This window comes from Plectropomus leopardus, chromosome 1 (assembly GCF_008729295.1).
Source record: "Plectropomus leopardus isolate mb chromosome 1, YSFRI_Pleo_2.0, whole genome shotgun sequence".
In the NCBI taxonomy this organism is placed as follows: Eukaryota; Metazoa; Chordata; class Actinopteri; order Perciformes; family Serranidae; genus Plectropomus; species Plectropomus leopardus.
Genome location: NC_056463.1, coordinates 25,410,026 through 25,437,926, shown reverse-complemented (window position 1 = coordinate 25,437,926; position 27,901 = coordinate 25,410,026). Strand labels below are relative to the sequence as shown.

General features: G+C 39.1%; 2 protein-coding genes across 2 annotated transcripts in view; both read left to right on the top strand.

Annotated features, from left to right (window-relative positions):
- esrrga (estrogen-related receptor gamma a) overlaps positions 1–6,683 on the top strand; it is a 71,754-nt gene extending 65,071 nt beyond the window's left edge. The window contains 3 exon segments of the mRNA XM_042486879.1: positions 1–85; positions 805–967; positions 5,762–6,683. The exon segment at positions 1–85 is cut by the window's left edge and continues 22 nt beyond it. Of these exon segments, the coding sequence (XP_042342813.1) occupies positions 1–85; positions 805–967; positions 5,762–6,006 (493 nt within the window). The 3' untranslated portion in view covers positions 6,007–6,683.
- Positions 6,684–25,597: 18,914 nt separating this feature from the next.
- ush2a (Usher syndrome 2A (autosomal recessive, mild)) overlaps positions 25,598–27,901 on the top strand; it is a 230,540-nt gene continuing 228,236 nt past the window's right edge. Inside the window, 3 exon segments of the mRNA XM_042488321.1 lie at positions 25,598–26,200; positions 26,896–27,110; positions 27,250–27,468. Coding sequence (XP_042344255.1) covers positions 25,598–26,200; positions 26,896–27,110; positions 27,250–27,468 — 1,037 coding nt within the window.

Here is a 27,901-nt window from a genome sequence, read left to right as displayed (position 1 = left end):
AGACCAGATGAGTCTACTGCAGAGTGCATGGATGGAGATCTTGATCTTACGTGTTGTGTACCGCTCCCTTTCCTTTGAAGACAAGGTTAGCATCTTTCACTTTCAGTTAGCTTATTGGTCGAATTAAATATATATAAATTAGGGATGCACCGATTGGTATCGGCCAATGTTCACCTTGCATTGCCATCAGCCTATCGGCACATAAGGTGACATTCACAGATAGTAGTGGACGATGTTTTTCCATTGTGTCACAAGGATTTTGCACAGACTAAAGGGAAGGGTTCAAAACTAATGGCATCCCATTATCCCAGGAGCAATAAAAAAAAACGTGCTTGGGACATCGTCTGGACGAAAGGACGCAGTAAACTTATTATCAACGCTTAAGAGAGTGCACCCTATTGTTAATGCTGCATTGTGAACGACAAGTCGGTGTTGACAACGTCAAGACAACAGTTAGTTAACATTAGCTGTCACCATAATTAACTGCTGACGGAGGTTGCATTGAGTTACATTGTGATGCGTTTAAAGTCAGTTCAGTAAAAATTATTATTGAGCAAAGGTAAATTATGATTTCATCATGATGTGTCAAGTAATTTTGTAAAATGTATTTTTTGCAAGAAACGTGAGTAGGAACAATTTGATTTAAAATGGATTTTGAATAAAATGGAACAGCAGCAACAAAAAACAACAGTATCCATCAATTTGTTATTAAATCCTTTGTATTGGCCCAGAATGTTACGCTTTATTAGTCCATCCCTAAAAGATAATATCCATTTATTTCAACCTCTCTGTGTCCCTCTTTAGTTGGTGTATGCTGAGGACTACATAATGGACGAGGACCAGTCGAAGCTAGCTGGACTTCTGGACCTGAACAACGCCATCCTCCAGCTGGTCAAGAAATACAAGAGTATGAAGCTAGAGAAGGAGGAATTTGTCGCTCTCAAGGCCATCGCATTGGCTAACTCAGGTTTGAAATTCTTAACATTTTTGTGTGTGTCTGTGTGTTTGAGTTTGTGAGCACGCGATTGCTGGAGAAAGAGTTAATCCTAGGGATCTCCAGTCCCATGGGACTCATTTAAACTGAACCATCAAAGAGCTGATTTCAATACTCTGTATCGAAACACTCAACACTGTGACACATGACACATACTTTGACACACGCTGCTTTTTGTTTCTTTTACAGCACCTGCAGTTGTCAAACTTTCACTGTTAAAGCCACACACACATTTGTTTCATCATAATCCTCATAGTCGCACATGCTTACAAGGGTTTTACACACACCAAGGTACAAACACACACTCGTCTTCAACCTGAGGCCCACCTCCCACCCCCAAACAAAGTGGCGATCCCTTTTACAATTAGCATAGTCGTCTCTTCAGATGCCTGTTAAATAAGCTGAAATCATTAGAACCCAAAGTCTGTCGATAAACCCCCCTCTCTGATGTGTCCAGCTGCATCGACAGCTGACTGACACACGCACACACACACACAGTCACACACACACGCACTCTTTCTCACACACATACCCACACACGCACGCCTTCTTCCTCCCATGACCCGTCTTTTGAACTTTGTCTTGGATGCCGGCCAGCTCTTCAGTACTCTTTAATTACAAGGGGGGAGCTGTCAATACAATGTGTTTAAATGGGAGAATGCAACGGGAGAGCTTTGAATAGGGAGGGAGGGTCCTTTTGTTCTGATACTGCCACCATCAACACACACATACATATACTGACACAAACACACTTGCGTTCTTTTTCTCTGAAATGCGAATTTCATCTCTCTGACACATAAACACAAAGAATATAACTTTAGTGTGTACTTATATATGAAAAATGTTTGCTTACACACATACAGCACATACTGTCATGTACATGCAGAAAATATTGACGTGTTGTTTTCCTGTGGGCTATGTGACAATCAATCTCTTGGCTCTGCCTCTGTGTGTGTGTGTGTGTGTGTGTGTGCACGCGCGTGCGTGCGCGCGTGCGTGTGCAGGCACATGTGTTTGTTGGTCTGTGAATGTTGCTGACTGAAAGTTCAGAAAACTCACTGGTTCTGCTGGCTGGACATCAGTGCTGATGATAATAATGATGGCTATGATGACTTATTTGGCAAACAGGCGTTACATAGTCCTTGAGTTACCTTGATTGGTTGACACATCTGGTAGAGAGAGAAATAGTGGTTTAGACATTAAAGGTAAAGCACACAAGTTTGTAAGGTAAACCTGTGAAATCTGTTTTATCTCAAAACATTGTGATCTCATAATATTCAAGTGTTGTTGCCACTACTGCGGATTATTTTACTTATCTGTTAATCTGGCAAAGCATTTCTTGATTTATCTTTTGGTCGTTAACAATTCCCAACAGGAAATCATCAGATTACTTTTTTGTCCTATCAAAAACCAAAGATATTTATTTTGCAAAGATATAAAACAGGAAAAAAATGATTTAAAAAAAATACCAGAATGGTTAATTTTCTGTAATTAGAATAACCGATAAATCAGCTGATCATTTAAAATCTAGATCCAGCTCTCTGGTCGTTTCCAGGTAAGGGGTGGTTTTGTTTTAAGGGTGCAAATCACCAAAGGCCTTAGTCACGATACAACATTACTGAGATTTTAAACATTTTGGATTATGCTGAATATTGCGTCCCCAAAATTGTGTCCCCTAAGCAAAACTTTGTCAACATCTGTTTCATCTAATAAGATAAACTTTTCAGTACATTCATCTCACTTGATTTTTATTGGTGTGAAATTTATATTGTGGACTAAAAAGGCAATGTATTTTATTATTCTAGTAACCTACTACAATTTTAATTTGTATTTGCAAAGTTAATTATTTCTAATTACAATATTGCCATGTAAAATATCATGATACTATGATGTATTGATTCTTAACTCACAACCTTTGGTTTACCTTTAAATGAATGGTGTTTCCAGTGTTTTGTCCTCTCACACTTGCACACACACATATTGTCCACTATCAAGACTGCACCTTCATTTTGTCTAGTGATTATCCTTTTTGTTTTATTAATATTGGGTAACTATAGTGGTATAGTAGTAAATGTTCCCATATCAGGAGGATACTTAATACAAAAAGAAATAGTATTGTTCCTGACAGGCTAGAATGTGCATTTCATTGTGCAGGAGGAAAATGCATATATGTAACTCATTCTGAAGCTGAAATACATTTGTGACTTCGGCACATACAACTCCAGTATTTCAAATATCCGGATAAATCTGCAGACTAATTATCCGTCAAAGTATTTCCCCACTGTTGAGAAAGCTTACATTTGAAATAGTTATTCTTTTAACTGATTGAAATCTAAACAGCTGACGCCCAAATAGGAACTTTGCATCATTGCCCAGACTCTCCAACTGCTCTTCAAGACAACAGAATGCTAGCATTAGCATTTTGAAGGGCACTGACACTAATTAATTCACAGGATGCTAATCGTCTGCATTAATGAAGCCAAGCCTTAAGAAATGTTAGCAAACGTGCCCCACATGTAAAGACAGCTAAACTAGCCATGGGAAACAAAAGGCACGTGTCTGTGTTGTGTGTGTCTGTGCATTCATTTGTGTGTGTGTGTGTGTGTGTGTGTGTGTGCATGTGTGTGTGTGTGTGTGTGTGTGTGTGTGTGTGTGTGTGTGTGTTTGTTTTTGTGTGTGTGTGTGTGTGTGTGTGTGTGTGTGCATGCATTGTGTGTTCCATGTTAACCTGTGTGTTTTAACAGCCTAACGTGCTCGTGCTCATTAACGTCTGCTGTTTTACTTGTGAGTATACTGCAGGTCAGAGCGCAGGCAACAGCCATGTCTACCAGCTTAAAAACTGAACACACAGTATTAATCAAAAACAATGCGAAACTCATTAAACTTCATTTTAACTTATGGTCATTATGGGCTGTACCTCAGGTAACCACTTATTAGAAATCCTGCAAGGAGAGGGGGATTGTTTTTTATTGCAACCGACAGTAATAGTCATATATCTGTACATTTAGCAAGCATATATTTACAAAGTTTATTTTGCGTTTTCATTTAACAAGAGACATTGCATAGGGGGCAACTAAATATTTGGCTTGAACATGTTTGCATAAAAAATACTAAGAGAAAGATTAAGGAAAAGGGAGTCAAGTAATTATCCACCCCATTAACCATAAATATACATATTTTTAACATCCCCATACTGCTTTCCTCTGAGCAAAATATCAAGCAGCAAATATGAAAATAAATAAATAAATAATTAACCCGAGTGGACCACCCAGTCTTATTTAAACTGGAAAAAAAGTAGGAAATTTGAGAACAGATGGAAGCTGAGTTTTCTATTGATCCTTATAGAATCCAACCCACTGACTGGTCTGGTCCTGCATACCAATACATGCATTACACTCTATAGATCCAGCACTGTGTATTTGATTGTGTTTGTGTAGGCCATGTGTGTGCGGCTGTGTTCACAGATTTCATGTTGAATTTATTTTGTCTGCAAAGTGTGATGTTCATTTCTCACACACCATTAAATATGTTTGTGTAAATTCATACTTTCTAGTGTGCATGTATGCTTCAGCAGGTGTGTGTGTGTAAGACATATGCTGTGAGAAGTACCATCTCCTCTGCAGATCTAGTTTGCGTGTGTGTGTGTGTGTGCACGCGCGCACGCGTGTGTGTGTGTGTGTGTGTGTGTGTGTGTTGGGGTGTGGTGGCCTATCAATAGTTGCCTTGTGATTATTATTTAACATGCATGTAGTCATTGATCGGAGACATTGATCGGAGGTTGGGAGCTAAAGGCCAGCTCACATTAAGACTTTGCCTCCCTAAGGGGCAATATGGAGCATTATTATTGAGGGACAGTCTCAGCCTTTACTACCACATATGCTGAAATGCACCTTACATGCCAGCTCAAAGAGATATTACACATGTGTGCAGCCAAATGCTTATGCGCACGCACACACACACACACACACACACACACACACACACACACTTTCAGGTGTTCCTGCATCTCTCCATCATTCTACAAGTCTATCTCTTTTTTCTCCGCCCACTCGTCTCTTTGTGTGTCCATTCATCACTCCCACAGAGACACACTTTAAAGACAGAGCAGGGAGCAGCATCTGATTTTAAAGCCTCTTTCCTGAATTTAGTTTCAGCTAGAAATTGTAGGTTTTATACCTATGTTACAGAACAATGTTAATGGTTTATGTTCAAATGCAGAGAAGTATTTTGCACTGTTTTAATACACATCAAAATGACATTTTACAACACTGCAAAGAATTTCCATCTACGAGTTCCAACCCCAGTAGCATCCCTGCATTGAGCCTGTTTGGATTTTGGATTAAATCTTTAGTACTGCTTCCCTTTGTGGCACTGAGCAATGACACAGCAGACAGAGGGGGCACAGGTACTGACAGAGACATATTCCGTTGCAAACATCATCTGAGAGAGTTGTGCTAGCTTTCTGCAATGCAAAACATGCTGGAAAATTCAGGACATGAGCATTTCAGTCAAAGAGTTCACTTTAGGCTAGGGCAGCTGTTTCAAATACATTGTCCAATTGCATCATGTGCTAATACTAACAAATACATTTAACCATAACCCCCTATTTTCCTTTATTGACATTTTTCATATGTGAGTTATGTGAAGTATTTTACAATCTAAATTTCATGTCCGGATTTGGCCAGACAAACAACATCTGTGGGCAAAACTTATCTTTTTGTTCACATTTGAATTTTAGTCATGTATTTGTTTTCTTTCCCTCTCCAGACTCCATGCACATTGAAGATGTGGATGCAGTGCAGAAGCTCCAGGATGTGCTCCACGAGGCCCTGCAGGACTACGAGGCTTCCCAGCACCAGGAGGATCCCCGCCGGGCGGGCAAGCTGCTCATGACCCTTCCTCTGCTCCGCCAGACCTCCACCAAGGCTGTGCAACACTTCTACAGCATCAAGCAGGACGGCAAAGTCCCAATGCACAAACTCTTCCTGGAGCTGCTGGAAGCCAAGGTCTGAGGACGGGAGAATACATGGAAGGACAGCCAGACGCCAGTCTGAATCTCACTTTGAATGACCTCTTTCTCTTTTACACGCACACACACTTAAACATACGCACACACACACACAGAAATATATCCCTGAAGTACGTCTGCTGACACATCCCCCTATGAATAAACAAGTAACCTAAACCTCTTACCTGAACTCCTGAACCTCCGCCATCTTTGACAAAAGGCTCACTCACTTGACCTCTTGTTTTGGGGAAGATGCTGACAGACTGACTCCCGTATTACCAAGGGAGAGATATTTCCTCTTAAAAACTATTAACAAGCACTAAAGAGTTACAACAGTGGCTCCGAACACTGAAGATGGCAAAACTTATGCATTTAATAACAATTAAGATGTTATTAAAGACAAATGCTTAAATGAGGACACATTTAAAAGAAACTGAAAACTCTTCATTTTAGTTCTGAGAGACTGTAAGACTGCACTCGTGTCTCCTTTTCCCTCCCTATTTCCCCCAACAGAGTTTTTTAAGTGTTCAAGACAAAAACGAGTGGAGAAAAAAAAATAACACTAAATAAGTATTAATGACGTTTGTTGTCAAATTACGTGTACAATGAAATTTGGAAGGATGGACAGAAAGAAAAGAAGAGGAGATTTGCCCTGCCAAAGAATGGAGCTCATCCATTCAAAGGATGCCAGCAAACTTTACTGTCATAACTCAAAACTGTTTCTGGTTTGATCAACCAGTGGCTTTCAATGCTGGTCCTCAAACTGGTTTTCTGCTGCACTAGTTATTTAAAATGTTGTTGTGCTTAGTATGAAAACCAGTAGGACCAGGACTGGAAACTACTGCTGTAAACACTCTGGTTCTCCCTAAATTCAATTCCTGGTTTCCCACAACTCCCATTCTTCAACTACAACTTTGCTATTTGTTGTATTTGTTGAGGACCAGTGACCCTGGACTCCCAAACCTTTTGGTATAACCATGGAATAAGTGTTTGCACACTTGACGTGGCTGATAATGTTTCCTGATATTCAAACTACTTGAGGTGTGATAGACTGACAGAGTCAAAATATTACTTAGCGAATAAAACTTGATCTATAATGTATGGATTTCTGCTTGTCCAACCGGAAGCTGTAGGCTCAGTCCACAGTCTCTTGTATTTGGACATCTGCTTGAAACCTTTTCAGCCACTCAGTGGCCCCGGTTTGTAGCTCTCCAAACACAAGTCAGTAGAGATGTCAGTCTGTCAATGTGCCATTAAAAATAGTCCAGCCCGTGCTCATTACCCAAACCCCAAAAACTGCAAAGAATCAGTACTACCGCCGTTGCTCCGTTGCATCACAACTTTCAGCTCATCTCTCGTGTCAGCACAGAGATATTTTTGTGATCCATTCAGCAAGTGATGGGGGCGCTTCAGTCACTCAACGCAATACAAAAACAGAAGGAAAGTGTGTGCTGACGAAACTGACTGAAGAACAACTATTGTTGCATTCAAATTCCTTTTCTTTATTTCTATCTTGAAAATAATCTTAGCAATGATACCAGTATTAGGGTTGTAAATAACTGTCATCCTGTATATGACATATAACACGGCTTTGTTTTTGTTATTAATATTGTCTTCTTAAAACTGAATCAATCAATATGTCTTTCCTTTTTTCTATCAGCTTGACCACTTTCAGCAATTATCATATATATATAAATATAACAAGTAATAATGTATTAACAAAATCAGCGTTTATCTTAGAAAACTCTGAGCAATAGTGGTTTTTAAAGGAGGGGTTTGTGCATATGGACTAAGTCTGCAATATTAACATAACGTGCCAGTCTTAAATTTGGGAGAAAGAGGATGGGGATTTGAGGAGAGTTTGTAGCTTCTCTTTCTCTCTGTGTAACTTGCCATACGCTATTAGATAACAGTCAATATTTCCTTTGTTAGACTATGTTAGACAGAAACCAATATGGACCAGAAATGTGAGGATGGGGTGTTTAATGCTGCCATCACCAGAAGAATGTTTTTCGTGAGGGCTGAATAAGTAACACAAGCAGCTAACAATGAAAATATTCAGCATCCAGTTTGCAGTTAATGCATGGTTCTGATGTTTGCACCATTATGTGATCAGGCTCTTTTTGCTGTCGTTTTTAATCTGATGAAAACAAGACAGTTCTTAGTTTAAAATCAGCTGCTCAGTCACGTTTCTTCACCCACGTGGCCAAGTGCGGTGACCATTAGAATAACCTAAAATCTGGATCTTTGCTGAGTGAAACAGTGCCAGCAAAAACATAAAATATCATCTGAATGAAAAACATCACATTGACAGTTTCATGTTCGCTCACTTCTCCACCTCTTACTGCTACACACTTTATTTGAAAATCTACAATTCCTCCACATACATTCTTAATCAGTCATCTGAGATACAAGAGATATTGTATAGGTGATTCCATAACAGGCGGTATTGCTAATATTCATTGATGTTTCTTAGCTTGTTTTCTACTTTGTGTTGTGCTTAAAATATACAACATTATTTTATTTCAAGTGGACATAAGGAGGATTTTTAATGTAAATATATTTACATTAATTTAAAAAAACCCACATAGACTTGCGGCCATTTATAAAGTGAGTTCCAAGCATTTTTATAAAGTAGAAAAGTAGCTGTATGGCATATGTGCACAGCCAGTACAGTTACCAAAGCAACCCACAGAGAGCCTGCAGAGTGACTTCATTCTCTGCTCAGGACGTCATTACTCCGCTCTGTCTATATACAGCAAATAGGGGTTTGCTGTAGTATTAATGCTCTAAATGTCACAAACGGTGACTTTAAAAATTGAGTGTTTAGCGGCAAGAAATGGAAAGCTGAGCTTACAAGAAGCTGTCGGACATTTTACAATCAAATGAAAAACATTGATTTCATTGTTACAGCAAAATTGTGTGGCTGACTGATCACAGCTTTAACTGGTGAAGACAGTCAAGCGATTTTTTTACATCACTGTTTGTGTCATTTCTAAAGCCGAATAAGAATGCCAAAATGTGTAATGTAGATGACGGTGTAATCTAATATAAAATGGCAACTTGTCACAGCTGAGGAGTGCTGCAGTTTTAAGTGTAGTTGATCTCTAACATCACACGCTCTGTATCAAACATCAGTATTATAAGTAAGGGGTATTTTCTCAGCCTTCTTCGACATTGTATATTGTAAATTATACAGATTATAATTCTAACATAAGACATTTTATTGGAAACAAAATCGAGAAAAAAAAGTGAAAAAAATTGTAGTACAGCCTCGATGTGTGTTTCATGTTCGCTGTTTTTTTCTACCAAGAAAAAACCCTGTTTCTTTAGTTTTATCTGTTTTTTGTTTTAAAGTTTTTCTGTTTGATCCTCTCCTCCTTTGTTGAGTCCTCTAAGGCGTTGCTGTGTACTTTTTCTTGTGGTGATTCCCGTTCTTGTGCCGTGTGCTTCTTCTTTAGACAACACAGAGTAGAGTAGAGGCCATGTTGTCTGTCTCTCGGATCAGTCCGCTGGGGGTCTGGGCACCGGATTCTCTCTCAATGAACCGAACCGGATATAAGGCTCTTCTTCTAGAAACTTAACTAGACCACCAAGATCAAATTACAGTATTCATCTTTACCAAACTATACATAAATAATTAAATATTTAGTATCTAAATGAAGAAACACCATACAAGTATTTAAAAAGGGATCATTTGTGTAACTTTCCTGTAGAATAAACACTATACTGTATATCTTTAGGTTTAAATAACGATGAAATGAAAAGGACATTTGAGTAATTCAGAACTGTAGGTGACTCTTTTTTGATAAACAAGCTGTACATAACTGCCTTCCATACAGCTCAGCTCAATCATCTTTACTGTTTCAGCAGTCAAAAAGAGAAAATATGAAGATGAAAAACTTTTTTTCTCCCCTCATTGTTCTGTTTTCAGCTCATTTCCAGGAAGATATCTTGTTTTACAACAAAGAGTAATGATCGGACAGGTGAAGGTTAGGAATAAAGGATTTTGTGGAACGATGGGAAATGTTAAAGAAAAAAGCTTGACATGTTTAGTTTGCACTTGTTTCTCCTCACCATGCAGTCATTACATTGTGAGACACGTCTCTGCTTCAGCCCCAGAGTTAAAAACTTCAGGTTTAAACTCAAAGTCTCCTTTAATGAACGTTTTATTGTACTCATTTATTCACATTTATAGTTTATAGATTCTGCGCTACAAACAGTATTAATTCAAAGATTCCAGGACTCATCAAAGGTCTTGAACATTAACATGTAATGTTTTAGAGAAGAAATATACATAGCAATTATTTCACAGGTGCATAAAATAAGTTTGCAGGCAAAGTCCCTAATGACAGAGTTGAATTTGCTGTTTTGATTGTAACTTTAAACACCATCTCATAGTCAGAGAGTTGGTATTTACCTTTTCATCCACTGTATATTAATCTACAAACAATTTATGAAAGAAATGTGCTCTTTTCTCATTATTATTTATCTTCTGTCACTGTTTTTATTTATTTGTAAGTTGTCAAACCAATCCTGTGTACTGAATGATTTAATGCAATGAAAGATGTTACACGTCTCCCCGAGGTGATTAAGGCTGAGCTAGATTTTGGTTAATAGCTACGTTTTCAGAAAAATCGAGTGACACTTCTCAATTAGCAAATACTGATTTATGTGTCTGTGAATGTACTTAAATTTCAAATTATCAGTGTCAATCAAATAATTTATTGTAAATGATGGTCATGACAGGAAATGGTTAACCGTTTGCCATTTTGTTTTGCTAGTAAAAAAATAAAAAATAAAAAAAAAAGAATAAATCTACCAGCTCAAATCAGGAGGGAGATCGTGTGATTCTTTCAGGGGTTTTGATAACTTTCTGCTCATAGAATAATTTAAATGTACAGGACAAAGGTGTTTTCATACATTTTTTTCTAGTTAAAAGCAATATTTTGATGACTGTGCAATGATGAGACAAGAGTTGCACTTGTTTGTTTTGGGTTACACATCTAAATGCTGTTGTAGTTTTTAAAATGATTCTGCAGTTAATGTTAAAACCATATAAAAGACAACAAACCAAACTGGTATTTTCTATGAGGAGTGTTGGAAGAAAGACTGTCAAGTTTTTATTCAGAGCCATCGATAGAACGAGTTTGACCTGGGTGCACTTTAGGCACCATGTTTCAGCCCCCATTTGGAACTTAGATCCATTAGCTGCAAATACTCTATGTAACAATAGTTTAGCTGGAACAGAAGGAGGAGTTATTTAGATGTAGGGACAAAGCAGGATTGTCCATCTACCATGGCTGCCCCTAAAATTTGCTAAGGCCAAACTGTGTCTATCTACAGCTCTACAGTGTTTAGTCATTTAGTTGTATTTAATCCCCAAATATAACTGCCACTTGTGCTGCAGCAAACCCTGCAGTCTGAATTTGCAAATGTGAAGATAATATTTAACGGGAGAGAGAATGATGACACATTTGGATGCAAAAGGATATTTAAAGGTTAAAAAGACCCTGTCACGGTGGAGAAGAGTTGTATACGAGAGAAGACCCTGTAGTGTTATAAAAAAAAAAACATGTCCGTAGATTTTAGATGTGCTTCACATCAGTAAATGAAAAAAAAAAAAGAAACAATAACCTGTATATTTTTGTGACGTGTATCATACAAGTGTGCTCCAACAATAATGTCCATTTGTGTAAATGTATTTATTTCACATTGTATATATTGTTCAATGCAAAAAGAGAGACCTATGATTCTGTAACTTAAACTACTATGGGTTGAAACATTACATGTGTTACTCCAGACTATGCCTTTCAGGATTATTACAGTAGAGCAATATCAATTAAAACCAGGCTTCCAGTTTTGACACCTGTCTTTTGTCTCTGATTTATGCACACATTTCTTTTAGATTGGTACCAAACAAGAAGCACATAATTTACGAGTTAGTGCACAGAGCATGCATGCTAGTTTCCAGCAGTGCTGTACTTCGCAAGATTATGTTTACAACATGTCTAGACAGACAACAGTCCTGGAAAAAACACTGCCCTAATTTTTTAAATGAGGTCAGGCCGGCAATGTAGCAGAGCAGCTAACGCAGAGGACTCCAGCAACAAAGTTTCAGCTCAACTTTTTTTGCATCACTAAGCAAGGTGTTGAGACGGCCATTCCAATATATGCAAGAATCGCCTTCAAACTTATGGATCTGATATTAAAATCAGACTTCCTACATCATATTTCTTGTCTGTCTGGCATGGGTGGATTACCCAATGAGTTCCCCAGGATCAAAATGACCACAAAGAGACACAAAATTGCCACAAAAGACACAAAATTGCCACAAAAGACACAAAATTACCTCCAAAAGAAAAAAAATACTTTAATAAGACACAAATTACTTGGGAAAGACCCAGAGGAGACGCTAAATGACCAAAAAAAGATACAAAACCACAACAAGATGTGTAAATCCACCACAAAGTCTAAGTGGGGGCTTCTGCATATCTGGGCCCTGTTAGGACTCTGCAGTCTCCCTCCTCACATCCCAGTGTGTCATGTGTTTGTCCTCTGTCCATGTCTGTCTCTTCTTCCTGTCTGTGAGTTTTCCTCATGGTGGAGCTGGTCAGCTCTCCACTGGTTTTGTCTCCGCCTCTCCTGCACAGCTGCTGCCTATCATCTAATCAGCCATGCCACCAGACCTCACCTGCCTGCAGCTTAAAAGACCCAGCCAGATCACTACTACTTGTCAAACTGTCCATTGCTCGTTGTGGTAACTAGCTTGACTCAGAATTAAAGATATTCACCGTGCTTGTATGCCTGCTCATCCCTGTTTCCAGCTGTCACAGAACCCACTGCCTGCTGTAAGTCACCTGCTTCACCCTGAGAAAGTGTTTGTGTTAGTCCACCCATGCTTACCTGTATCTGAAGCAACACACTTGCACCAACACAGCCTCTTGCATTGTTTTCACACAGCTGCAACTCACAGTCTGCATGCCCACAAGATGACATTTTGTTTAAACCCATAAATTGTCTTTGACTTTTCTGAAGCTAGCCTTCTAAAACTACCCTGATGACATGAGCCCAACATACTCCCTCTCTCTCTGTGTATCAGTCTGGACTCTGCCACCCTAAACACTTTCCAAAGCACAAAATCCAGCTGGGTCAATCAGGGATTCGCTCTGTAGCTGAAAACATCAGCAGCCTCTCAGGTACTGCGTAACAGGTGATGACGCTGCATGCAGGCCAAATGGCTAAAGGCTGAAGGTTAAATGATATTTTTTAGACCGTTGCTCACTAACTGAAAACATATTTGTGTGGAAGAGGCCAGCGTTTCAGCAGGATTGGCTGGAGATGTTTGTCAAAATGAGTACTCCTGCCCGCTGAAAGTGTTTAGGATGGCAAAGAGCACAGACTAATACAAAGAGAGAAATACAATATTGAGCTCATGTCATCAGGATGGTCTTACCAGGTCAAACTGAAGCAAACCTGGTAGACAATGTCCATCTCAGAATTGGCCAGAGTGAGAATTCACTTCAAAAAGCCAAATCCAAGCAGAGGACAAAAACATCAAGCATGATTGATAGCAACACGGACAGTCCATACAAGGTCAGGACAGGAGCACAGGGGAGAAACCAAACAGGGAGACTGCAACCAGCCCACACTCTATTCTGACCCGAGTGACCCTACTTATATGGCCAAGAAATTAAGCACACAGAAAACAACAATTTTTTAACAATCTTTAAGTGCTTTATAATGCTCGCTAGAGACTTACTCATGTAGTTGTCAAGGCAGGGGAGCATGTTTGTCATTTAGTTGCTAAATGCTAATTTATCCCTCAAGAGCATTCAAACATGGCCTTAAAGGTGAACCCTAGGCTATTGTCACAACGTCTTTGTTCTTTTAACTACTCTGTTTGCATCAAAATGACAGAGAACTGTTAGGGATGAATGAAAAGAGTGAAAGGGAGGGGAAGAGAGGGTGGCGAGGGGGGGAAGAGGGAAAAGGAAATGGTAACAGCTTGCTCCAGTGGGTGGCTAACTACTGTCCATTCTGAATGGCCAGATCTCCTGCTCTTGCCAAGGGCACTAAAAACATAGACACACACACACACACACACACACACACACCAAAATAACAGAGGGTTTTCAGATTCAATCTCTTTTTTCCCCTTGTTCTTAAACTGTTGTTTTATATAATTAGCCTCTGCTCTGCTTGTTTTTTTTTCTTTCAGACATCCCTCTTTCTTTCTGTCTTCTCTTTATTCTTTTACTTTATTCTTTCTTGATCTGTCAGCCTCACACACTTCCTTATTTCTCTCTCTCTTTCCCCCTAATAGCTAGCAGCAGTAAATGGGATGCAGAGGCCAGATATTTAATGTAGCAGAGAGCTGTGAAGAAGCCTTTTTCTAACAGGGGGAGCCCTGACCCACAGGCAAATATTTTTCAACCAGATGACATAAGAAGATATTAGCAGAAAGAGAGCAAAGATTTTTATTCCTTTTCCTTCCCTTCTCTCATGCTACAATTTCTCTCTCTCTCTCTCTCTCTCTCTCTCTCTTTTCTATTTGGGTTGCTGCCTGGTCACCCAGCTCTCTGCACATACGTTTTATTTTACTTGCTCGCCTTTTGGAGTTCATTTATTTTATTTTATCTTTGATTCATTATTATGATACGATAAAAGCTACTTGAGCATTTCAGCTGCTGAGGGGCTCTTATCGTTAACCTTGTGGAACGCATGTAAGAGTGGGCTCCACACGCCGCATCGCTAATGGCCAACTTAGCTCCTCTCTTCTCCTCCTCCACCTTCTGGCTTCATCTGCATCTCTCTTTCCATCTCTGTCTCTCTCTGCGCATCTTTTATTCCTTTATCCCACTTCTCTGCTATCTCCTCTTTTCTCTCATAATCCCCTCCCACTATATTCCTCTGTTTTTTTAACTTTTTTTTTTTTTTTCAATTTTTCTACTCAGTATTTAAATTGGTTGCAATTCTTTTGTACACAAGTGAATAAAAACCAGGGCAGGTCTGTTCTACTCCACTCAGCATAACTGAAGAATGAATGACACAGCTTTTTGCACTAAAAAGAGGATATAACCCTGATCTGTCACTGTTGGTAACAGTGATGAGTTGGGTTTTTCAGTGGTTTAAAACTCAGCCATTCAGTCACTATAGCCTATTCATCTATAGCATTATTTTGGGGGTCCCACAGGGTACATTTTCTAGCCCTAATTATTCTCCATTTGCACGTGTAAAGTTTCACTGTTTTGCCCGTGATACACAGGTATATCTTTTCAAAACACCTATGGCACCATCAGTCTAGACAGTTGTAGAGGCTGCCTTGCAGATACATGTGTAAGTCATAAGTCATGACTCCAACTGCATTACATTCATTTACTCTTAATGAGGTACACTTTTAAAGACAAATCATTGACAAAGGAGGTCTGCAGTTTGATGGACATTTGAGTTTGATGAACACGTAGGAGACATTTTTGATGACATAGGTCTATTCAGGAAACTTCATCTGGATGTGCAAGAGTGGAAATCATTTCACATGACAAGGAATTCTCCCCTTTTTGGACTTTACCTAACTATAGCTAGTGAGTACAAAACATACAGCTGTTTACATCAGTGCTGGCAATTATGCTGTGCTGCAGACTTGCTATGAGCCTTGAGCATCGTTCAGCCTCAACTTATTCTCAAGGAATCTTGATCCTTTTTACATGTGTGTTCGTGTCATGTTCACAAATTAATCAACATGTAGCAACAAACAGTGCAGTATTTAAAAGGGGAGGAAAGAAGACTGAAACCTTTGTCTAATGTGAGGGACAAAGGTTATTATTAAAACTGTCAATTCTGCTCAAATTAACTTTGCTGAATCTACTCTGAACATGCACAGAGCCCTCTGAGGAGAGGGAAGCAATTGTTGTTTTTAACAAAGTCAGTGCAGCTGTTTTCTTGTCCTGGGGGAAGAACTTGCAGTTTTATTCAGATATCTAGGATTTCTTTTCTTTTTTTTATGTGGAACATTTAGTTACACAAACGGGCTGCTTCATTCAGATCTTATACTGGAGTCTGATTTCATTTCAGAGCAGCTCTTATTGGGTTTGGAGGAGAGTCTGGATGAGATTTTCTCCTCCTAATACAGTGCCAAACAGGGTCAGTCTCCAAGGGTGACCATATCTGTTTTAGGTGCTGTGATCTGTAAAGTGCTAATGTGTGGCAGCTTCACACTGATGGTGTTTCAGAGGCCTGTTTTGGAGCTATTACGCCCCCCGTGTGTATGTGTATAGATGTATATATATTTATATCTATTAGCATTTGTATGTGTGTGTATTTTGGTGGTTGTGTGTTCATTTTTGCATGCGTGATTTATAGTTTTACAATCTTGTGGGGCCTACATGTGATCAGATGTAAGCACTATTTGTATGTGTATACACTTCTATAACATGCCTTTGTGTGTGTGTGTGTGTGTGTGTGTGTGTGTGTGTTATATCCCAATATCCCCTTGTATCAGTGGTAGGGTTCCCTTGGGTTTCACAGGCCTAGTGACATGGACTCACGGTGGTAATGGCCTTTCACAGCATCTGGCTCCCCTGATACACACGCACACACATACACACACACACACACACTAAAACACAGATAAGGAAAGTAACATAGTGCACAGTAACAAGCAAACTGGTGCACAAATATGGTCACAGCCAGAAAAAAATATATAAGAAATATAGTACATACTGTATTTTGCATGTAAGTGACAAACATGACACGTAACAAAAAAGGTGCAGAAAATATAATTTATAAATAAAATAGTAATATAATTGTTGTGAATGCAAAATTGTTTTTTTATTAATGCACCAAAAAACATTCAAAAAACAGGAAAAAAGCAGAAAAAGAAAACCATGACAGAAGGATTGAGAAATTATGGAAATGAAGAGTAACTTTCCCTTCTCCCACATCTATCTCCTTGTTTGTATTTGTCTCTTTACATTTCTTTCTTCTCTCCTTGTCCTTTGCTCTCCAACGACCCTCTCTCCATCAAATCATATGGCATACTTAACTTACATGCTAACTAGCAGACCACTCTGCATTTAATTTATGGCCCCTCATTTGTGCAAACCTCCTATGATTTACATGTTCTATGTTCTCTCTCACATTCACTCTTGTCTCTTTCTCTCTTTACACTTTGTCTCTTTCTAATTCATTCTTTGATCTTTGCTTCTTTCATTTTTGTCATTCCCTTTTTTAAAATCGTATTCCCTATAACTATAAATCACCTGTGTTCGCATGCCTCACTTCCATCTGCCTCTTTCCATTTCTCCGACATCCCATCCTCCTGTGTCATCCAATTCTCCATCCTTTCCCCTCTCTTTTCCCATTCTGTCCCCCATCCCTCTATCTCGCGGGGTGTAAAGTGGCTTAGGTGGCTGCGCGTGTTGGAGCTGCGTGTGCAAGCTATAAGAGGGTCAGCTGTCTATTTGCACTTTTAACGTCTTAACTCTATACGATGGGCCATTTATTCTCACTCTCTCCTCTCTCTTTCCCTCCCTCTCTCCCCCTTCCCATCCTCTTTCTGTGTCTATTGCTCTCTATCTCTCTCTTAGGACAGTAAATGTTTTAACTCTCCATTCTATGGGCCATTCATTAAGTTAGTGTACTTTAATAAATAGTCTGATGTGTCACTGGCCAGTGAATTAGTGGCACTTAAAATCACCCACTAGTGGCCAATAGATAGCTGGAAGGTTTGATATGCAGCAGCCACTTTTCTTCAGAAAACCAATTAGAGCTTACCAGATATGTATGTTAATGACACACGTCTGTATTTAAAGTGCAAACAGTTTCACTAACTCATCGCTGTTTACAGTGTATCAAGACACAAGTGAATAGACTGAAATTATGTGCTGACAAAAGCAATTTTGTGAATATTTCTCAGTTTTAAATTCAAAGTACAGAAGACATTTTTATTTAAACACCTGTGTTACAATATATGATAGCAAAATTAGACTACTATGAGTATAACAGTAAAACACAGTGTAAGACTAAATTGTGCTCTGGCAAAATCAAACAAATCCCAATCCCATTACACATCTCTGCTCTTGTCTAAATATGAGTATTATTTTACTGTTGTGTTTCAGTATCTCTGGATCATCTCAGGGTAAACATTAACAAAACGATTCTCATTCTTTATCACTTCAGTTTTGAGACAAATTGTGTAAAATATCTAAACTAACATTTGCCTCAAATCTGGCAGGCTGTAGTTTACAGCCCAGAAACAGTTCTGCAGCGCACAATTTGCCTACTCTCCTATAACATGGAACTAGATGGCACTCAGGTTGTGGTGCTTAAAGCACCAAATAGATACATTGGAGAGACTTAGCTGCAATGTCTAATTCAAGAAATCATGGCCCAGTTACTGAGATAATCCACAGACCTGGTTGTGAGCAATTTCCTGTAGGAACTATTTATTTATTTAAACCACGCAGAAAGTGATGTTTGAGGGAACCTACTTGACTTCCTATGCGGCAACATGACTAGTGCATTTCAATTAATGTAACTAAAAGTAGTAACTTCCATGATTCAACATATAAGTGAATGCAGAATTGCTTAAGCCAAAGTGTTCACTGAAAGACTGATGCTTAGCTGTAAGTCTATTTTTAAATGTACTTGGCAGTCTCTGTTTCCTCACATTCGGCCCTCTCATGGTCAACTCAATCACTGCAGTAGTAAGTTTTCCAGCCAACCAAACTTTTAATGTTTAATCTCATACTACACCTACAGCATTGTGGCTATGCAGCCAGTGATGTTCAATCTAAACTGTGACTCTTAAAGAAAATAAGTAAACAAATTCTGTGCATTTGGTAAGTTGATTCCTATGGTTGAATCTAAGTGATAATAGTTGCAGAAATGCCCCGAGCTAAAAATACAGTCTTGACAGGGGAAAGGTGATTGGCATAGACAAAGTGTGTGTGTATGTGAGAGACTGGATGATTTTGTGTATGTGCATTGTCAAGAGAGGCAGGAGGTTAATTCAATCCTATAGAAACGCAGCATGGAGGGGATTGGACAGCACAGCCCCGAGGGTGTCACTGGCCTCAACCCCAATAGGGGGCATGAAGTACACAACACACACACACACGCACACACACACACACATGCGCGCGCGCGCGCACACACATACACACACACACACACACACACACACACTATGGACCCTGTGACTTAAGGATATAAAATCTGTAAAGCCTAGGAAAAGCCAAATTGTTTTTATATCTAGTTTCTGGTGCATTTCATTTAGAGTCAAGGAGGATAAATGATGAACGTGGATTAAAATATATATTTATCTATTTATAGAAAATGCTGCATAAAACAAGGACAAGAAAGAAGAGGACATTTAGAGAAGAGCAGTGATGGAGGATGGTAAGAGGGATTGAGGGCATCGGGAGGGAAGAATGAAATGGCGTGAATGGCAGAAAGAATGGGTGGTGCCTGTGGAGAGTTAGATGTGTGGGAGAGGTGTATGAGTGGAGGACAGAAGTGACCAAAATAGAGTTTCGACAGCAGGATGACGCAAGTGGCAGATGAAAATAGAAGAGATAGCCTAAATAAATTGTACACCATCACAGCAGTGCATTTTCAGTCAGACCAGCAAAGTTGCCAACTAAGCATGTTGCTGTGGCGTTTCTGAGATGTGATGTATATGCACATTTGATTTAAGCTAAATTAATTTTGAAAGATGGAGTACAAAAACAGATGTGAAAAATGCTGCCTAATTCCTTTCTATACTCGCTCTCTCAGGAAAAAAATAAAGACTGGAAGGAAGTTACTGGACATTTTTGATGCCAACATCCAGCAGCTATAATGCTACTAAGGTGCTGTCAAAGGTGCTTCAGCCTTTAGTCATGGTGCTGCTCTCTTGATTATTAACATGGCCTGGTTAGTGGCAACAAAAGTACATATAAGTTTGCCAGGTACACCTTCTTTTCATGTTTTTTTTTCCCTGAATGAACATCAACCTATACTACTGTTTCCACAACCTATTTATCTGTCTGTGAAGGAATCTGTTGAGAATTTAAAAATGTGGGGAATGTTAGTGTTGATGTTTTTAAAGGAATACATCACCCACCATATGATCATTTATATAAATTTAAAAATTCATAAAGTTTTGTAGTATTTGAGAAGAAAATTTGTGTTTTTCTCCTATGCCTCAAGAGAACAAAGAATCCAAAACTGGAGGAAATTCTTGATGAATTGCAGTCATAGGGTCAGTGATTAACAACAGCAAAACTATATCTAGAAAGCTGTTAACAAACTCTTACACAACTCTTGCAGTATAATACAATATAATATAGTCTCATATCTAATCTTATGCTCAGTACTTGCAAACAGACAGCCCTTTCTGACAAGGAATTGAGCTGAAAGTGACGTATGCTTTTTTCAAAGCCAGACTACACTGACAAAAACTAATTTTTACGAATGTAATGCAGTTGGAGTCATGACTTATTTAAGTTTTACTTTCCAGCTTTTCCAGCCCCTCAGAAAGAGCTCTTTGTTTTTGAAGCACTGAGCATACAACTACATAAATCAGACCTGCATGATAAACAAATGCTCATTTTGGGGTGGTGAAGTATTCCTTTAAAGTTTACACTGTAGTTTTTGACCACTGGTAGCACCATTGAGAACTTTTTTAGTGTGTCCAAGTTTTTTGGGTGTCATGCACACCAACAAGGAAGTAAATGTGTCAACATCATGTTTTGAGATTTGTTTAGACGTCAAGGGTATACGCATGATGAGGAAAAACTGAATGTAAACAAACATTTTTCATGAGGAAAAGGACTCTACAATGCACTTTTACACTCATGCACATACTGAATGTTTACATGCTTATATATGTGAACACAGGCATGTGTGCACACACACTTGAAAAAATCTGAAATCAATGACAGCCAAATGATGAGCATGGAGTCACCATCATGCTATTATTCAGGCGATAAAATTGCTCTTGAATGATTCAGGCATAAGATAGAAATGTGTGCATGTGTGTGCGCATATGTGTGTATCATTTCCATATGGACAACATAATATTGTATTTTGCTAAAAAACACACAGCCCGACCATCAATTTATTCCACTTTTCCTAATCAGCAGCGAGGCCAAGGATGTCTCCATACATATTCATGCTGCTCTTGAGACTCAGAGAGACGATACATCTACAGCCCACATTTACCATATTACCCTTAATGTTATTAGACCAGCAAACACAATTTAGCCAAATATAAGTCATACATAAGTAATTTAGAAAATGAGACAATATTAATTGTGCGATCGTCATCCGGTTTTAATCCCGTTTGTGTGATAGCACTTCAATCTCTGGAATTGAATGCGCCTGGCTGAATAAATTAGTACAATCAATGTATGACTAGAGTCTCTGTCATGTGGACACACTCTGTGCAAATCTATGCAAATGTCTTATGAGGAGAGGATAAGAGAAACTCTTCTTGGCTAACAAAGCTCTTGATGATCAGAGCCTTTCTGACACAGTGGTGTGATGTCATTTTCAGCCTCTCAGAGGAGAGGGAAGAGGTAAAAAAAAAAGAAAAAAGAGAAGGAAATATGGCGAGGGATGAAACGAGAGAGGGTTCCATACTCCTTTTTGGGTAAATAGTCACGCAAGGTATGTGAATGTTTGCTTATGTATAAATGCACAGGCTGCCCCTCTCTGCCTTTAAGCAATGAAAACATTTTATTTTGTTGGCCAATAAATAAAGGCCAGACAAGTCTAAATTCTCCGAAAATGACTTATTTATTTATTTTTAAATGTGTATGTATAAGATTGACCTTGAGAATATGATTTTCTTTTTGCAAATATTTCAGATCAAGTTTATTTTCCCTTTTAATGTCCACCTTCCACTTCCTTCTCTCCTTCGCTCTTTTGCTTTCTCCTTTTTTCCCTTCTCCACTGCTTTCCTCTCTACCTCTATCCTAGCCCCTAGCCACCTCCCCTCTCCTCCTCTCCCCTCCCTTTGCTCCTCTCTGCCTGGTATTGATTAGAAGGCGAACCTCTAATCTCCTTAAGGTCATTAGGAACACTTAATTAAAACCTAGTTAGAATGCCTTTGTTCAACCAAAGCAAATTGCAGCTGTTCAAACGCGATTAGTATGATAACATAAAAACTTGTCGGCAGGGAAAAATATAAGAGAGGGTCTTTTTTTGGTAGAAATGTTTACACTATTTAAATGCAGAGCGCTTAAGCACACAGTGGAAGTCTAAACTACTGTACACTTGAGCTAGTGCTTCTGCTGTGTGTATGTTGATGGGATTGTTTATGTTTTGCTAATGGATGCTCAGCTTTATGAAACTGAAGGATTAATGCATGTAACTGGACTAGGTTACCAGAGAGACATTTGACTAAAATTAGATGTTTCATAGGCTTGAAGAAAAACAAAGACAGGAGTGTAAATAAATAAATAAATAAAAACAGGTTAAACATATAATAATATTTGATGGTGACGGTTGTCTCTCTTTGTCTTATGTGGACACGGTCACTACTACACCCTCACTTTCTTCTTCAGCTTATAGTGCAAGTACAGATTTGAAACAGAAGGAGATAAAAAAAGGAAACCAAAAAAACAAATGAAGGGAAAATAAGAGTAACTTTAGATTTGGTTAGTATTTATTGGGATAGAAAGAGAAGTTTATCTACATGTTTCTCTTTTATTAAATTTAATAATTTGAATCAACTCTGTAACATTTAACAAGTCCTTTAACATTTCTCAACTCAGATTTTGAAACACAAAAGTAAATGCACACTTAAAAATACTTATAACAAAATATATTTTTTAATGTCTTCCTACTATGTGTCTTTGAGCATTCACAGCATCTATACCATTTTGTCACTTTTGCACACAGGGCTTCTGTAATTACATTTCATGTTTAATTGTTACTAGAGCCCAATTAATAGCACACATAGCAGGGCATCCCAGGTGAATGCCATTAATTTGCTGACAGGGAAAGACACCTTGCCAGCTGCTCTGCCTCTCATCTGGCATTTTTGCAAATTAAAGGGCCTCCCTTTAAATATTACTTAAATAAAATCTTGAATTGACCAATTTGAGATCTGCTGTACCATCCTTTTGAAAATGAATACTTTGCTGGCTTGTGGTATTTTCACAGAGGTTATTGAGAGTATGTTTAGTTGTCTTTAGATTTTTTAATTGATATTGCTTTGAATTAAACAATTGACTGTACATCTAGCTTAATATCTGTCAACTTTTGATGCATTATATCTTTTTTCCCCAAGAAAAGGAAATCAGGGTTCTAAAAATGATAAGAAAGAAGGGAAAGGAAAAGAAAGCACACTGAATGAAGACATGAATCAAGAGAGGGAGCACAGGGGGCCGGTGTATACATAGGACCCAGAGTTTAGTGCTATGCCCCTGCACACATGCATGCAAAACGTTGTGAATTTTCATTAAAACATGTATACATTTATCATCTCATTTAATCTTACCTTGTCATTATTACCTTGTGTCAATGTTGGAAAGCACAGCTGAGATGTGGAAGGTCTCTACTGGAATTGCAAATGAATGAATGAATGACTCTAATCTATCAATGCATCAGTTAAAACGAATCCAAATGTTTTTTTTCCTGTATTTTTTTGTGTCCCATCCTCCTTTTGAAAATTAACTGAGGTGTGGTGATTTCAGAGAAACTTTTGAGGGCATGTCTAATTATAATTGTAAGAGTGTTTATTGATCATGAATTTGATTTATACATCTAACTTGAATATCCATCTACTGTTTATCCACACTGCATTATATTCATTGGGTAGCCTATACTTTTCATTGATTATTTTTGTCTGCTTTTTTCTTAGGCCTAGGCTATTAAAAAGACTAATTTCAGTATAGGCTAAACATGTATACATTTAACAGTGTCACTTAATACTTTTTTTAAAGCATTATAAAAAGCATTATAATGTTGTGCCAATGTTTGAAAACCCAACTTAATTAAATACTCTCTATAGCAATTAAAAATTATTGAATGACTAGTATTTATCCATGCACAAATCCAAACGAATCCAGAAGGTTCCTTTTTCTATTTTTTTTTCTTTTCTGTTTCTATTTTTCTCTCATCAGCACTCTAATACACCGCGTCCTTAATGATGATTTTAATGGTGTTTTATTCAGTTAAAAAATAATAACAATAAAAATTTGACAGGTAGTCCTTTGAATTATTTTCTACCCACACTCTCTTTGGCTGGAACTGATCACCGTTGCCTAGTTACGGCAGTAGCGTTCCTCTCTGAGAGCCACTTGTCTGAAACCCAGACGCATCCCACGTAGGTGGGGGGTAAACATTACAACCAGGCAGGGGGTAATTAGGCTTTTTAAATCGTATATTAATGTCGCGCTGTCACGGACAAATTTTAGTATTCTGCAACAGATGCAAAACGGATGTGTCGCAGTGTTTGTTCTCAGGGCACTCCTGGGGCTCTCAAGTCTCCGTTACTTGGCTCTCAACAGGGTAACGTTGCCTCATCGTTACTTGGCGCCCAGTATCCTGCCGCCTCGAGCGCTGCTGACCAGATGGCTGCTCGTGGTAATCTCCTTAGCACCGCGTGCCGCATGTTCTGAATGAGAGAAGTACGACAGAGGGAGAAAAACAGGAGCTGTGTCAAGTTCAGCTGTACTGTCATTCAGTTCATCTGGCCAAGTGTGTGCTACAACGACGGACCAAACAACTCAAGTCATGTTTGGAGAGGACTATTTTTCTGCTGGAGCGGCGACTTGCTATCGCTAGCAGACAGGTGTGTGGAGAAATACAGGTAGTTAGCTTGTTTTGTTCGTGCCAGAGCAACAAGTTGAATGTTTGTTGACGCAGCACTTGTGATGAGGATTTGGGCTGGAAGTCCACAACTGCAGGTAACAACGAGGAGCCACAATATGTTTTAGCATGTCTCAATATCTACATAGATTTGCAAATTTGTACGGCACAGAGCACCGGTTATTAGATACACTGTTTCCTATTTTCAAACGGACACTGTGGGCAGCAGGGTCCAGGTAATTCAACACTAGGGATGACTGCACCGCTGGCCTCTTTTTGTGTGTCAAAATGTGAAATTGAAGCTGATAAGTATTGTAATGAAGAGAGCTTTGACCTAAGCTTCAATTTCCAACAAACTTATGTGAAAACCCGTTCAGTTGGATAAAAACCTGGAGGCCAGCTGCCAGAGGAAAAAGGGCATGTTTAATTCAATGGAAAATGAAGAAAAGGGGAAAGCAATGTAGCAGTATCAGTTGAGCTGTGCCTCCATCAAGCTGTACATGATAGTGTAGGCTTTGGCTAGGGAATAGCCTGCATGGCATTTCACTCTCCTCAGATTTGTCTCATGTTGGATTTTGGTCTGACCACGTCCCTCTTTCCTTCTCTCCTTCTCTCTTTTCCCTCTCTAGATTGTGAAATCCTACCTATCATGTGAAGGCTTTGGTTGTGGTTTGTGTGTGGATGTGTGTGTGTGTGCAAGGGACAGTGTAACAGAGAGCCAAGCTTCCTAGCCTCACCCCAGGGGCACTGGCCCGTAAAAAATGTCCCTGTAACCCTGGAACCATGAAACCATGACAGTCATCACTTATTCAAGTGTTGCTGGTCGGCTTCCGAAAGAAGTCCAGGTTCTTGAACATCCCTCTGCCCCCGGGAATGTTGCAGAACCCCTATCCAAGATTCTCAAACCTTGGACCATGCTGGACCCCTCGGAGAAGCTGTTTCTAGATTCTTGTGGGGTCAAAGGCCAGAGATGGATCGAATGGAGAGGTGACGAGGGAGGAAAGAGAGTTGAAAGGAAGAGACAAACATGGAGCAGAGGAGTCAGCAGAGAGAAGATGGGTGGAGAAAGGAGAGAGGAGCAGTATAACTTAAGAATAAATTGCATCATGGATGTAAGAAAAGACCCCAAACGTGGGGTGAAATGCGTTGAAGTGAAGGACAAGAGCAAGACGGATCTCTCTGGGATTTTAACAACAAAAAGTGTAATCGAGCAAAGAGAAAAAAGGATGGTAAAAAGGAAGAGGTGGCCGGTGTTTTTTTGGACGCTTCACCTGAAACGCTACAGAGAAGTGAAGAGAGGGGAAAACACAATGAAAAGGACAAGGTGGCATCATATCTTCCTCTGGTTAACTCTCCTCCTCTTCAGCCTGTGTCTTAAACCTGCTTCATCACAGGTAAGAGTGCAATTGTAATTTGTGATCCAAAGACCTGTGGAAAAGTAATTGTTAAAACACAATGTACTGCATTTGAATTATTTAATGGTTGTTAAGTAGGCCCTTTTCACAGCAGACATTTTAACTTGCCCCAGTGGGAAAAGCACTGCTGTAACTAATAACATGATGATGAATGATGGCTTCGTCCTATTCAGGTGTCCCTGTAAGTCATGACAGTGTGACAGTGAGCCAGTAGGCACAATAACAGGACCCTAAAACTGAAGAAGCTAAATAAAGTCATACTTTTTACCAGTGTGACTTACTTTATTTAAATATTTATTATTATTATGCAAATTAATTCATGTCCATGCAAAAAAATGATCAAATATTAACTGTCTCTTTTTCTCTCTGTACTTATTCAATATTTTAATTGAGAACACCTGTCCTAATAGATTTTAAATGTACTATATATGCAGTAAGTGTGACTGTAAGAGATTTAACCAGAAAACCCCCAGAATAGCCCAATTCTATAAATCAATTCTCTGTTTAATTTTATTGCACTTTGAATTAGATTCTCCAAATTGCTAAAATGTTATTGTAGGTAATTATTGTATCCAAATGTCTCAGTTTACTGCCATAACAAATAGGTACAAGCAGCAGAAGAGACCAAGTTTGAATAGAATGACACTTATTGCTAAACCATCTTAATTTCTTAGGGACATTTCCCACGAATGGAGAACATTGCTACCTTCAAACCAGTGTCCACCTCTCCGGCTCGTTTCACCTGTGGGGTTCCAGAGCGGAGCAGCTACTGTCAGTCAGCGTCCTCCCAGGCTGAGCTGAAGACATGTTATCAGGCCTTCTGTGTTCAGGAGTGTCCCTATAGATCCTCCACACCTCCGTATGCCCCACTGCTTCTTCCTGCACACAGGTAGGTACATCAGATCAATACTAATATTATTAAGGTATTTCAGATGACCTCTGACCTTTGAGTTCATGCAAAATGTTTAAAAAAAGAAAGAAAATAGGTCCTTTTGAGAGAAAATATTTATACAACTTTATTCCACCAGGGGTACCTGTGTAACTGAAGACAGAAATGACACTCATCCTGGGACTCAGACAGAGACTGGAACCACTACCAGTTCAGAGGGGCTTTCTGGTGGATCCAGTAGTGTGCTGTTTCGGCCAGGCCCGGGTGGATGTCTTGTCTCTCCGCCCTCGCAGAAACTAGGAGTGCTGGGATCCCTCACCCTGGCATTGTGGATTAAACAAAGTTCACCTGGAGAGATGTGAGTTAAAATTTTGTAATTTCTAAGAAATGAGAATATTCAGTTGGTTTCACAATTGGATATATGCAGCCTTCTTTTAGAGGCAGCCATTCACTGCTGCTAAGTTTTAAATTCAGTTTATTAGCAATGTCACCTTGTACTGTGTCCCAACTGGATGCAAGGCAAGTGAGTGTCAGTGACTAAATCTGTTTGATTAAATTTTTTTTACCACTGGACTGTCCTAACTGCCCATGAGCAACGCAGTGCGACACAGCGCAATAAAGCGCGATACAGGGCGATGCAGTGTGTGTTTTGAGCATCACTTCTGTTGAGCGCCTCATTATTATTTTATTCCTGTTGCTCATGTTGACAGTGCTGGAATGGATGAGGAGAATCAGTTTCACAGGACTTTGTGCAAGGATATATGTACCAAATTTCTCCCTATGTCCGAATT